The sequence below is a fragment of the Tachysurus vachellii genome, chromosome 17, assembly GCF_030014155.1.
Source record: "Tachysurus vachellii isolate PV-2020 chromosome 17, HZAU_Pvac_v1, whole genome shotgun sequence".
In the NCBI taxonomy this organism is placed as follows: domain Eukaryota; kingdom Metazoa; phylum Chordata; class Actinopteri; order Siluriformes; family Bagridae; genus Tachysurus; species Tachysurus vachellii.
The window spans coordinates 22,732,939-22,746,241 of record NC_083476.1 but is presented as its reverse complement, the minus strand read 5'-3'; the positions used below and the strand labels follow the sequence as shown (position 1 = coordinate 22,746,241).

At 44.6% G+C, this 13,303-nt stretch overlaps 2 protein-coding genes across 2 annotated transcripts in view; one reads left to right on the top strand and one right to left on the bottom strand.

Annotated features, from left to right (window-relative positions):
• Positions 1–4,294, top strand: part of atg4a (autophagy related 4A, cysteine peptidase) — a 6,836-nt gene extending 2,542 nt beyond the window's left edge. Inside the window, exons 6-13 of the mRNA XM_060891441.1 lie at positions 398–470; positions 832–911; positions 1,044–1,273; positions 1,533–1,611; positions 1,994–2,139; positions 2,561–2,617; positions 2,721–2,832; positions 3,691–4,294. Of these exons, the coding sequence (XP_060747424.1) occupies positions 398–470; positions 832–911; positions 1,044–1,273; positions 1,533–1,611; positions 1,994–2,139; positions 2,561–2,617; positions 2,721–2,832; positions 3,691–3,755 (842 nt within the window). The 3' untranslated portion in view covers positions 3,756–4,294. The remainder of the gene's footprint in view (positions 1–397; positions 471–831; positions 912–1,043; positions 1,274–1,532; positions 1,612–1,993; positions 2,140–2,560; positions 2,618–2,720; positions 2,833–3,690) is intronic.
• Positions 4,295–4,796: 502 nt separating this feature from the next.
• Positions 4,797–13,002, bottom strand: irs4a (insulin receptor substrate 4a). Its single transcript, XM_060890627.1, has 2 exons — positions 9,258–13,002; positions 4,797–7,236 (listed from the first exon to the last, which is right to left on the bottom strand). The coding sequence occupies exons 1-2, from the start codon at positions 12,496–12,498 to the stop codon at positions 7,232–7,234; spliced, it is 3,246 nt and encodes a 1,081-aa protein (XP_060746610.1). The 5' UTR covers positions 12,499–13,002; the 3' UTR covers positions 4,797–7,231.
• Positions 13,003–13,303: the final 301 nt, after the last annotated feature.

The following is a 13,303-nucleotide window of genomic DNA, read 5'->3' as shown; positions in this document are numbered from 1 at the left end:
AGAGAGAGAGAGTATATGTGTGTGTGTGGGTGAGTGATTGAGTGAGTGAGAGAGAGAGAAAGAGAGTATATGTGTGTGTGTGTGAGTGAACACGTGTGTGTGTGTGTGTGTGTGTGTGTGTGTGTACATACACATGCAGGTTACTTGAGTGTGTGTGATACAGTTCCACTGATTCATTTTTTGATAATGTTCAGTGTTTAATGTTCAGTGTTTAATGTTCAGTGTTTAATGTTCAGTGTTTAATGTTCAGTGTTTAATGTTCACTGTTCTCTGCACAGCTACTGAATATGACCAAATTCATTAAACAGCTCCATTCTCTCCCCCCCTTCTCTCCCCCCACATCCTCCCCTCCCCCTCCCCCTTCTCTCCCTCCCGCCCCTCCCTCTCCCCCGAGCAGCTCAGATGGGAGTGGGCGAGGGTAAATCTGTTGGACAGTGGTACGGCCCGAACACAGTAGCACAAGTCCTCAGGTTCTCGAACTTGATAATATTGTTTTTCCTTCAGAAGGTTTTTTCTTGTCCACCAGTTTAGTTGTGCTGAAGTTTAGTTGGAATTAAACTTAAATAGTTGGTGAATAAAAACGTATAAATATATAAAAGCAATAACAATTCTGTGTCAGGTTTATTCTCTATACATTGAGAGTAAATATTTAATGGTCTGGAGGTTCTGTGTCTCACTGAGGAACCTCACGATGAGACTCTCACAGCATTAAGAGAATTTTCTTAAACGTATAGAAGAAGTTAATATTCAGTGTTACATCATCACTGCAGTAAATAAGATAAATGTTCTGAGATAAATTTGAGATAAATAGATGAATTTATTCCATCACAGGAAACTCACACTGTTTGATGATTGGAGTTCATTAGCTGTTTATGTGTCAATGGACAACACCGTAGTGATCGAAGACATCAGTGAGTTTCATCTTTATGTATTTCATTTGCTTTTATTGAGAATTGGGTTGAGAATCGAGTGAACAATCATGTCGTGTGGGGGCCCCCCCCCCCCCCCCAAAAAAAAAAAAAAAAAAAAAAAAACAACAACAGAGAAGCAGTGTCATCAGGAGGTGAGGTCCAGTCGGTGTATCTGTGGTGGGGTTGAAGTTTCAACATCCAGTGATTCGTCGAATGTCCGTGAGCAGCTCCAGGCTCTGTGTCCTGTCTCACATTCCCAACAGAATTCCCAGCATTCCCAGGACTGGAGGCCTCTGCTGCTGCTCATCCCACTGCGGATGGGCATCAACAACATCAACCCCATCTACATCCAGGCCCTGAAAGTACGCAGAAATCTCCTCAGGACTCACACTGGGTTCCTGTGTGATGTGTTTTTAAGATAATGACCTCGTTCATTTAAACCTCAATTCATTTCAGTCCACACCAGAAACCATCCACCTCACATAAAGCACCACATGATGTGTCACATGACGGCTTGTTTAACACCAAAAATGTTGATGAAATATTACTGAGGTAACAAATACAGAGCAGTGAATCATCATGGGTCACATTTTTAAATGAAATCTTTTCTTTTTAATAAAGGAATGTTTTAAGATGCCTCAGTCATGTGGAGTTCTTGGTGGAAAACCCAACCTGGCTTATTACTTTATTGGATTTCTAGGTGAGTGTCTGAGTCACACAACACAACCCAAACTAACACAGTGATAAACTAAAGGACAAACTGACTGGACACTGGCTGTGTTCTGATCTGGGGCAGTTTCATGTGGGGTATTTTACCAGCATGATTAAAGGAACCCTAACCCTAACCCTTGGATCGATGGAGTAAAAGACAATAATCTTAAACCAGACTAATTACTGACACTAATCTGTTTGTTCATTTGGTTTTTGATGTTTGTAATCTGTCCTTCTTCTTCTCGATGTTTGTTGTCATGGTGTAAAGTCTGTAAAATGGGGTGAGTGTAAAGTGTGTTAACTGAAAACTAAGTGCAGGTTTCACATGTTTTCTTTCACTGGCCTGATGTTACTGCCCACGTCCTCCTCAGATGATGAGCTGATTTATCTGGACCCTCACACCACCCAGTCAGCTGTGGACTCAGAGACGGAGCTCGGGGTGGATGATCAGAGCTACCACTGCCAGAGGAGTCCTCATCGCATGAAGATGGAGTGCCTGGACCCGTCTGTAGCTCTGGTGAGGCTGCAGTGAAGGAGTCCGAATCATTTCAAAAGGATGTTTTGAGGAAACGTGAGCAGCAGAATTTGAGTTCTGAGTCAAAATCTGAGTCGGTTTAAAGAAATGTGAAGCAAAAACTAGTGAAGTGAAAATCTGCATTTAAAGATTTACTGAAGTGTTGAACACTAAATTAAAAGTAAATATTTTTACTGATTTATTTGACCAAATATTTATTAAACATTACGCAAACCTAAAATTTAACTAGACACTTTATTAATATTTAACTGATCAGCAGCAGCTGAGGAGAAATAATGGAAATTATTTAACAAGTAATTTGAATTTTGAAATGAAAAGTGGAAAAAAGTAAAATAATAATTTTAGTAGAATAAAAGTGTAAAGTGAAATTATTCATGTCTGTTCTGTCTGGGCTTCTTAACAGGGTTTCTTCTGTAAGAGTGAGGAGGACTTTGACCGGTGGTGTCATCAGGTTCAGCAGGTAGAGCTTTAAATGAAATGTTCCTCATTGCTGATGGGTTTGTGCCTTTGTTCAGTATTTTATTATATTTGTCCTTTAATTCTTTCTGCTCGTGGCCTTGAAGGAAATCTTGAAGAAGCGAAACTTGCGAATGTTTGAGTTGGTGGAGAAACATCCATCTCACTGGCCTCCGTTCATTCCTCCGACTAAACCTGAGGTGCAGACCACAGGAGCAGGTGAGATCACTGATCCCGACCAGCTCATATAGATTAGCTGTTAACAGCATGAGTGTGGGGCAGTGAGGGCAGCGTGGGGCAGTGCAGGGCAGCGTGGGGCAGGGCAGCGTGGGGCAGTGCAGGGCAATGTGGGGCAGTGCAGGGCAGCGTGGGGCAGTGCAGGGCAATGTGGGGCAGTGCAGGGCAATGTGGGGCAGTGCAGGGCAGCGTGGGGCAGTGCAGGGCAGCGTGGGGCAGTGCAGGGCAGTGTGGGGCAGTGCAGGGCAATGTGGGGCAGTGCAGGGCAGTGTGGGGCAGTGCAGGGCAACGTGGGGCAGTGCAGGGCAACGTGGGGCAGTGCGGGGCAGCGTGGGGCAGTGCGGGGCAACGTGGGGCAGTGCGGGGCAGTGCAGGGCAATGTGGGGCAGTGCAGGGCAGTGTGGGGCAGTGCAGGGCAGTGTGGGGCAGTGCGGGGCAGCGTGGGGCAGTGCGGGGCAACGTGGGGCAGTGCGGGGCAACGTGGGGCAGTGCGGGGCAACGTGGGGCAGTGCGGGGCAACGTGGGGCAGTGCAGGGCAACGTGGGGCAGTGCAGGGCAGTGTGGGGCAGTGCAGGGCAACCTGGTTCCTGTACTAGTGCCGGTTGCAGTTCTCATTATGACCACTAGGTGCAGTAATAATACACTGGACACTGCAGCTTGCTACATAAAAAACCAGAAAACATTCTGTCACAAAAACTTTTGAAATTGTTGTTGCCTGAAAATAAGTGAGATGTTTAAATATATGTAGGTGTGACTCAGGACCTGATGAAGATTATCATTTGTTAAATGGTTAATAAAATCAGTTTCAGAGTTTCATGATCAGGTTTTTTTCCTTTGTAGAGTTCATCGAGTCCACAGAGAAGCTGTTTGAGTCTGAGGAGGAGTTTGAGATCCTGAATGCTTAAACTCCACGTCTGAACCTTCATGCAATCAAAGGAAGCTGATTGGGCTGAAACCTCACACCTTCTCCACACCATAAAAGTGCCTCAGATCAACACCAAGCACAGACAAATAAATACAAAACAAAGATACACCAGGACCTAAAGAGCTGGGAACGCTGAGCAAGTGAAGGACGGAGAGGGTGAAGCTCTCAATTAGAACAAGCCAAGGATTACTGTAGCCAGTGTGTGTGTGTGTGTGTGTGTGTGTGTGTGTGTGTGTGTGTGTTTATAAAATGGTTTGGAGAATTCTCAGGTTGAATGAACTGCATTGTACTGTATCACAACATCGCCGACTGCACAGGACCTGTTAGAGAACAAGCATGGAGTTGAGGAGGATGATGATGATGATGATAATCCCCACAGCGTCAAAATACACACACACACACACACACACACAGTTCAGTTAAAATGTGTCCATCATAAACAGAGTTAAATAATAAATAATTTTTTTCTTAAATTGTGCATTTATATAAATATGCTTGAAATAAAAAATATTTAATGCAGCCTTTGTGCAGGTCTCGAAGCTTCTGTAGACGTTTCACATGTAGAGGTAAAATCTGAGAAAAAAATGACCAAAATTACAAAAAAGAAATGAAACTATAAGCATTTTAATTTGTCTTCACCGTTTTTGCAGTATTGATGTCTTTAAACTGCAGCAGCTGATTAATTTGTGGATTTGGACCTTTGGCACACAATTACATTACATTAGACTTACACTCACTGGCCCTTTTATTAGAAACACCAGTGCACACGTTTGTCCTGCCAACCAGCCAATCACGTGTCAGTAACCTGACGTGTAAGAACATGCAGGTGAAGATGTTCAGCTGGAGAATCAGTTTGTCCAGCAGAGGGCAGCATTCAGCGATCTGCGCCATAATACCGCACTATTGTGTCAGTGATGTTTAGATGGGAATCTCTGTTCTTAACACATCTTGGAGCAATGTTGCATCATGTTGGATCACAAACATCTGATAAGAAAACACAAGCATCAATCCCAGAAAGGAATACCTTGGCACTTTTTTATTGCAATAGCTCTATGACAAGCAAAACCCAATTTGTTAAATATACACCAAAAATAAAATATAAAAATGTAGAACTGACAAAAAAATCCCCAGACACCCTCATTCTGAGATCATGGACAGTGGGTGCTGTGTAGCATGATCAACAAGAGAAAGGGATATCAAAAAATTACAATATTTACAAAGGAAGACAGTGTTTCGAATGATCCGGTTCTCCCAGCATGGTTCAATCACAGACTTTAAGTAGGAGATTGTGAGCGTTGACTGGAATCCTCAGGAGAAAAGAAATGCAAATCATCAGCACACTCTGCCCAGTTCAGCTCATTTTTTCTTGCTGCTCTCTTCCTTAAAAAACTCAAACAACAAAGTAAATAAAAAAGACCAATAGCATGATTCCACTGATTACAATATCAGGTTCCCCAGTTCTAGATCCTCAAAAGATCTCAAAGTACAAAATAAAAACATGAGCGTGATTCTTTTTCAGCTCATTACTGCAGTTTAGGAAACTTCCCAAAAAACCTAGAGGACTGTTAGTATTCTTCACCCCTCCCTCAATCCCACATCACATTTACATACATTAAAAGCAACGCAATATCATGACATAAATGCTAGTCAAAGAAAAACTATGGCTGCCAGAGCGCCATGGAAACAAATGGAAAGCTCACTGACATACAGCGTGGGGATTTTTGCCCCAACATCAATCTGGACGACTACTGCAAAGCTAAACACTTCTCACTACACAGCTTTCCACCACGACCTCTAGCCAACACGTCTTCTTATAAAGCTTTCAGGTACAGGCAAGGAAGGGACTGGGAATATCCCTTAGGTAGAAATCATAAATAAATAAATAAATAAATAAATAAGATTTGAGAAAACACGTTCTTAAATAACTTCATTATTTACATGAACATCTCCTTTCTGTAAGCGTCACGTGAGCCAGCGTGGCTCCGTACAGACGGCGCCGTGTGCAGTGAACAGAACTGGATCAGATTCAATCAATCAATCAATCGATAAGTAAGTGAATGAATGCAGCAGAGATCAGAACAGAGCACTGAGAGGAAGTGGAGGCTTCACCTGTGTGGACTTCACCTGTGTGGATCAGAGGAACAATCTCAGTAAACTTTGTCCTCTTTTTGTTTCCTCATTTTCAGGCTGAAACTGAAGACAGTAAAAAATTTCAACTCATCTGCAGCATTTTCACAGAAAATCAATACAAATCTGAAATAAATAAAAAATACAACAGAATGAAAAGATGTTACTCAGGTGCCCTTCCACATTCCAAATACAAAACGAAACTCTTTGTGTGTGTGTGTGTGTGTGTGTGTGTGTGTGTGTGTGTGTGTGTGTGTAAAAACTAGACTTTACATCTAAAGAGATTCCAGGTGATTAAACATTTATCTTTTTCAGACAGATTTACTGAATCGATTCCCAGTGATCTGGACTGGAGGTAGTGACGACGATGTGAATCAGAAACACTGTCTTATTTTTATTTAAATTTATCTAATAACTACAAAGTGCTAAGTGTGAGTTTGTGTTCAGTGAGACCCCCCACCCTCCAGGGGGGGAAACTCCTCAGAGCTCAGAGACGCTAGAACACTCTCTCTAAACATCACTGTAATCTACTGCTTCAGGAGACACACACATGCTTCTGCAGCATCTGTGGACCTTCTGAAGTGTTTTAGTGAATGCAGAAAGGAATCAGTGAAAGTCTGAAGACTCGCACACTGGGAACAGGATTCACCCCAAACGCCATCAAAATCACCAGAACATTCAGCTACAACGAATATACAGCGCATCCAAGTCCCCAATGGAACCCAAAATATTAACTAGTCTCACTTTAAAGGTTGTGTGTGTGTGTGTGTGTGTGTGTGTGTGTGTGGGGCCAATACGAATCCCTTAACTGTGTAAGTTCCCCAAAAAAATAAACTATTCTCAGACATACAAATCGATCTAAATAAATAAAGAGGTGTGTGTGTGTGTGTGTGTGTGTGTGCGTGTGTGTGTGTTAAGGGGACTACTAAGTAGTTGGCACATTTTTACAAAATCTCATGTAATACACAAGCACCTCGTATTTACAGTGATTCAGCAGGTTGTTTGAGGACTGAGAAGAAGAACATGATGGAGTTTAGTAAGTGCTCGAAGTTCAGATGAAGTTCACAGCTCAGATTTTGGACTCACGATCAGCGCAGTCACTCACGTAAACAATAACACAGGTGTGTTTTAACTGAACAATAAAAATGGAACCAGTCTGAGGCAGTTATGTAAGAGATACAGAGCAACAGAGGCTGTGTAGTTTATTCAGTCTTTGCAGTTCGAGGTCTGATGAAGAGGAGGAGGATGAGGGTGAGGCAGCTTCCTCTTCTGCACTCTGGAGTCAACCGGATTTCCAAAATACTGATTTCCTCCCAGCATACAGCATGTTCACTCTGCGACACACACACACACACACACACACACACACACACACACACACACAGGTCATTTTCAAAAGAAGCTGGTGTTTATTGGTAGAGCTTGAAATATAAAAAACATTAAAATAAACAAATAATCTATTACTTAATATTGTAATATATATTAATACATTTTCTTCTTGTTTTCTGTATTACGTGTTGTGTAGAAGTTGTGTAGGTGTTGTGTAGTTTACAGGCTGTTATAAATCCCTACACACACAGTTCATTAATTATTGACTTATTCTTACATCACAAGTCTTTAATGAAACAGTTCTATAAATGTTGTAGTGAAGAATAATCACAGCGTCACAGTGCGAGAACATTATAGTGTTTATTTTGTCCAAATAAAAAACAAACTAATATAATGTGTCTCTGTTCTGTCCTCTGTGTGTGTGTGTGTGTGTGTGTGTGTGTGTGTGTGTGTGTGTGTGTGTGTTTCTACTCCAAGGCCCAACACTGTACAGACTTTATCATCATTTTTCCTTTGAGATTGTTTGAGTTATTTTAAGCTCACTGACAGAACGACTGATTTGTTTGACTTCTAATGTGAAAAAGATAAAAGATTAAATCCACAGTTCAGGACAGACGGTGAGATTCAGCTCACGGTCTCACCAACATGTCTCAGGGAAGATAATGAAGAAGACACATGAGACATAATTAACACTGAGATTGAGATCATTTCCTGAGATTTTTTGTACTCTAAAGTTTTGTATGTAAACTAAAAGTAATCATTATTTATGTTTATTATTATTATTGTTTTTATTATTATTATTAATAAGTTTTTAAACTGTAACGTTGTGCTCAGTTTAATACGTTCGTGTTTCTGCACACGGGGAGCGTAAACTTATGAACTAATGTGGGGCTGATAAATATAATCATAAATATTTAAAGCATCATTTATAGAAATAAATGTAAGAGTGTAGTCACTGTGTGGAGGAATAACTTGTGCTTATTGGATAATAATTAACTCTAGACATCTGACACCACAAACAGCTCGACACACACCGTTAAACTCTGATGATGTCGCGTTCTGTAAAGATTCAACTCTTAAGAATCCATCATGAGATTTTTTATATGATTTGTTTAAAGAACGTTATTATTAACGCAGGAGTTTTCTGGGCTACATGTGCTGTAAAGATCTCCTGTAATTTAGTTACAGTCCGTAATCTCAGCAATAAGAAGCCGAGCGCTGACTTTCACTGCATGACATCATACCACAAGCTGAACTTATTCATATTTATTCATGAGGTTTTTTTACAGCATGAGAAAGGAATAAATGATGAGAGAAATGAAACGAAGCAACAACGAGCTGAACACAAACCTCTGTGTTAATGTAAGTGTGAAGTGTCTGAAGACTAACAATTAGACACAAATAAACACCAGGAGACACCAGAGGGACACAAAGACTGCGTCCCAACTCACTTACGTTAATCATTTCCGTTACTGTTTACTTAAATCATTAGTCAGGAAGCAGACGACGGTGTAGACTGTGGATCTGCAGGAGTTTCTCTTTAATGTGGAGACAGAATCCCAGCTCACAGATAACAGACATGAGCACAGAGCCAACAACAAACCTTTATGCATTTAGTCTCATTTTCAGTGCAAAAACCCACAAAAAGCTGCAATATTAATTTTGCCAAATGAAATAAAAATGTAAGTGTGTGTATTTCAGTGACCTGACAGTGACAACTCATTAGGGCTGAAACAATAGACACTGAAAAGAAAAAACATTTTACAAAATCAAAAAGCAAAGAAAGAAAAAATGCCACTGAACTGAAGCTTTCAGTAGTTAGCAGTGAATGAGCAGTGAATGAGCAGTGAATGAGCAGTGAATGAGCAGTGAATGAGCAGTGAATGAGCAGTGAACGAGCAGTGAACGAGCGGTCCAGGGTGTGTGATGTTCTGCTCTTAACTCAGGCTAAAGGCACCTGTGAAAAAGCTGCCAGGTTAGTCGTCATTTAACTTGTAGCATAAGGGGAGACAAAAATACAACCAACCTTTGGAGGCAGTGGTGTGTCCTCCTGACTTGGATAAGTCCAAACAAGCACAAACCTCGTGCTCCTCGAGTGTCCCGTGAGATGGGTATGGAGGTGTGGCATCATGGGTCATCCTTGGGACTTCCCTCAGGTCCAGAGCGATATAGTTGAGGTAGCTGGATGAAACGTTGCAGCACGTTCCTCCAGTGGCACAGTTAGCAGTGAGGAGAACAGAGTCTGGAGATCTTTGATCTTCTGTGTATGACCACATGCTGTCAAATGAGGCAGAATTCTGCCATCGACAGCCTTCTGCAAGATTCACAATGGCAGAGGCTCTAGCAGCACATCCACCCGCAGTGCCACCAGAACAAGGGTAGAAAGTCTCTGAGCTGTGTCTCCTCCGGCCTTGTGGATCTACCCTTATGACCTTAGGCTCAGTTTGAGGGCTGGGTGACCTTTCTGACACACACAGGTGCTGTATCAGCCTGGAGGGACTCTCAGCTTCTCTGTGGATGTTCTTGGGGACAAAGTCATTCTGAGCCTGGCCATAGGTGCACCCTAAGGGGCGTGCGTAGTTTGGAGGGTTCCACGGGGCTACGAGAGAATGGCGAGGAGGACGGTTCTTCAGAAGGTTGTCCATGTTTAGACCCATGTAGTCGTGGTCAGGTGAAGAGCAGCACAGCTGATAACAAGGCTGAGAAGTTGGCCCGGTGGGGGAGTCCACTGCCGACGGGGAGGATGAGGAGCCTGCATGAGGAAGCCTGTCTCCACACTCCATGTGAATGTACTCTCCTGGACTGGTAGGGCTCAGAGGTTCAACAGGCGACTCGGGAACATATTCTGTTTCTCGGCGATCCTCTCGGCACGGGGTTTTGTAAGAGCGTGGAAGAGAGAAATAGGAGCCATAAGACTTGGGGCCTTCAGGGGAAGCCTGCATGTAGCCTTCAGCAGCGCTTACCCGGGACATTTCCATGTAATCATCATATTCATTTTGGCTTCTGCTGGAGGGACTGTTTATTCCAGGAGAAGGGTTGTCTTGTGGCAGCATCATCATGTAGCCGTGTTTGTCCACCTGCTGTAAGGAGCATGGATGAAGGTGCACGGAGACCGGGTCGTTTGCTCTGGGTTGCATAGGGGTGTAATCTGTATGAGGAGAGGAGATGATGCTGTATATCATAGGCATGTAACCGTCTTCCTTAAGCAGTTTCTTCTGACCGTCTGCGTTGAGAGAGGGAGGCCTGTTTGGGTGATGTAACTCAGAGTAAGATTTATAGTCTGCTTTAAGGAGGCAGGAGCAGACAGCATGCCGTTTTGACTCCACAGGGCTCGGTTCATCTAATGAAGATGAAGTCTGTGTTGCTTTCTGGTGCATGACACCTAAACTGTTAGCAGGTTTGGGCTTGGCATAATGTGTGAGCTTGAAAAAAGTTCTTTCCATATAACTGCTCTCCTCCTCAAAAGTCCTGGTTCCACCCTGTGTGTCTTTGTACCAATCCATGGCCATGTAGTCCACTAGTCGGTTCTCCTCCCTAACTGGCGGAGTGTCGCTGTGTGGTTCAGGTGTACTGCTGCTTGCATGAAAATATCTGAAGTCACATGGGCTTGGACAGAATTCATCAGAGGAGTTAAAGCCTCCATCACTGGGAGAGCCACAGATGGAGGAGCTGGAGGGTCGTGTATGTGTGTCTGAGGCTGAACCGTGGCCACTGCTGCTAGAAACACTGATAGGACTGGTAGCAGACAGGAAGTGCGATACGGGCAGCGAGGCAGAGCGGGTATGATGGGCAAAACCAGGTGAAGCGTGGGTACAGCAGCCGCCACTCTCCTCCCGGCCCACATTGAGGCAAGGTGTGTTTAGGTGCAACAAGCTGCCCGTGCCCGAGCTGAGCGGTCGATCTGAGGTGCCCTCGCCTTCACTGGACGTACGGTAGCGCAGTCCTATCATGCTTTTACTCTTTCCTGCAGGAGATATGCCCGTCACTGAATCAGTTCTGGAGGCACGCTGGAGCCCTGTCTGGCTGGGAGGGAGATTGCCAAAGTGGCGGCGCGTCGTGATAAATGGTATGGGGTTGGAACCAGAAGACTGGCTCTTGCTCCGTGGTCTGAAGTCTGGAAAGGCCTTTAAAGCTTTCATAGTGTCCAGTATGGTCTCGTGCATGTTCTGAGCCACTACAGAGTCTTCCACTTGTACCCAGATCTCACCTGGGCCAATAGAAGAAGAGCGTCCCACCTCGATAAAGAAAAAGCTTTCCGAATGTCCACAACGGCGAATGTTCATCAAAGGCAGGTTCACAGCAGGGGTTTCGGAATTTAACTTCACCAGGTGAATTGTCTTAGCGGAAAGGCACAGACGGTACACCCCCATTAAATTCTTGGTCTGCCCCAAACCTTTGGGTTTCACATTCACCTGCCACACCTCTTTAAAAATGGTCCCAGGTGAAATGGTCCCATAACCGTCATCTAACTCGTCCGTGTCCAGCTGCCCCTTTTTGCCCTCGGTCATCAGTTCTGTGAGGGCCAGGTACCAGTCCTCCTGCTCCTGCTCACTGTCAGCCACCATAGCAAAATACTCATCTTTAGTATAAAGAGCAATGAGGTATTTGTTCTTAGCGTCAGCCCTCTTGTTGACTGTGAAACACTGAGACAGGTAAATAACCCTCTTAGGAGGACACACAACACCGGCAGTGGAGGCAGCAGCTTTTAGTGCATTTCGGAATTTTTTCTCACTGTCATAGTACTCCAGGCGACTGGGCCCAAGGTTGCTGGGTCCCCTCAACACAAAAAACCTCTTGTGTCCATGTTTCTGTTTTCTCAGATATCCACACTTCCACACATCAGCATCCACACTGCCTGAGCACACGGCGGCGGCGGCGGCCAGAGCGGCGGCGGTGGTGTCCGTGCTGAGGACGCGGCAGAAGGCAGAGTCGTGCACCTTGTACTGGAGCGCGGGGAGATGTTTCCTCACCACAGGATCCTGAGCTTTCTCCTCTGGGAAGAGATGATGAACTCTGAAGTGGTAAGGTGGTGGGTGTCTCCTCGGAAGAGCACCGTGGTGGTGTTGGTGGTGGTGGTGGTGGTGGTGATGGTGATGAGCAGAGGCCGTGGAGTGCGCGGGCAAGCGCGAGCCACCGTTATTGATTGAGCAGCAGGAGGAGGAGGAGGAGGATGATGAAGACTCACCGCTGGTCGCGACCGCCGCCGTTTTTGCAACACGACGCGTCTCCCGCGGCAACATAACGCCGTTATCGTGGAGATCTTCCATGGGACGATGAAATTAAAGGTCACTTTACCTCAGTTACACTGACGCACGGCCCATTTTTGGGAGGGAGTTTGGAGGGAGAGAGAGAGAGAGAGAGAGAGAGAGAGAGAGAGAGAGAGAGAGAGAGAGAGAGAGAGAATGAGACACACAGACACACACACACACACACACAGACACACACACACAGAATGAGAGAGACACAGAGACAGAGAGAGAGAATGAGAGAGAGAGAGAGAGAGAGAGAGAGAAACACACACACACACACACACACACACACACACACACACACACACACACACACACAGAATGAGAGATGAGCTTCCCTCCTTAACGTAATAAATCCTCCCCGCTGTGTGACGCGGTGTCCTGGTGGATCTTCAGTATAAAACGCAGGACAAAACGTGGCACCTCAGCAGACGCACCGACGCACCGAAACGCTGCCATGATCCAGCTTTATTTCTCCCTTCACTCATGGTGGCTACACATCACTACGACCCAGCGAAAACATCACGTGACAAAAACGTCAGCGAGAAGTTCAGGGCGATAGGGAAGGTACAGGAGATGGGCCACGCTAGGCAACTAGGCCTCTGATTGGCCAGACGGTCAAAAGATCTGTGACTGGCACCGACATCGACTAATAACATGGAAGGATCCGCTGGTGTCTCGCGTCTGATTGGTGCGTCTGGTCCTGTGTGCAGACAGAGGCGTGGCTTAAAAAGAAAGAAAGATGTGTAATGAGAATAAGGACGAGGTTCCTACAGAAAAGGAGACAAAAAGGCAGGAGATGGAGGACCACAATGAGCTGCTG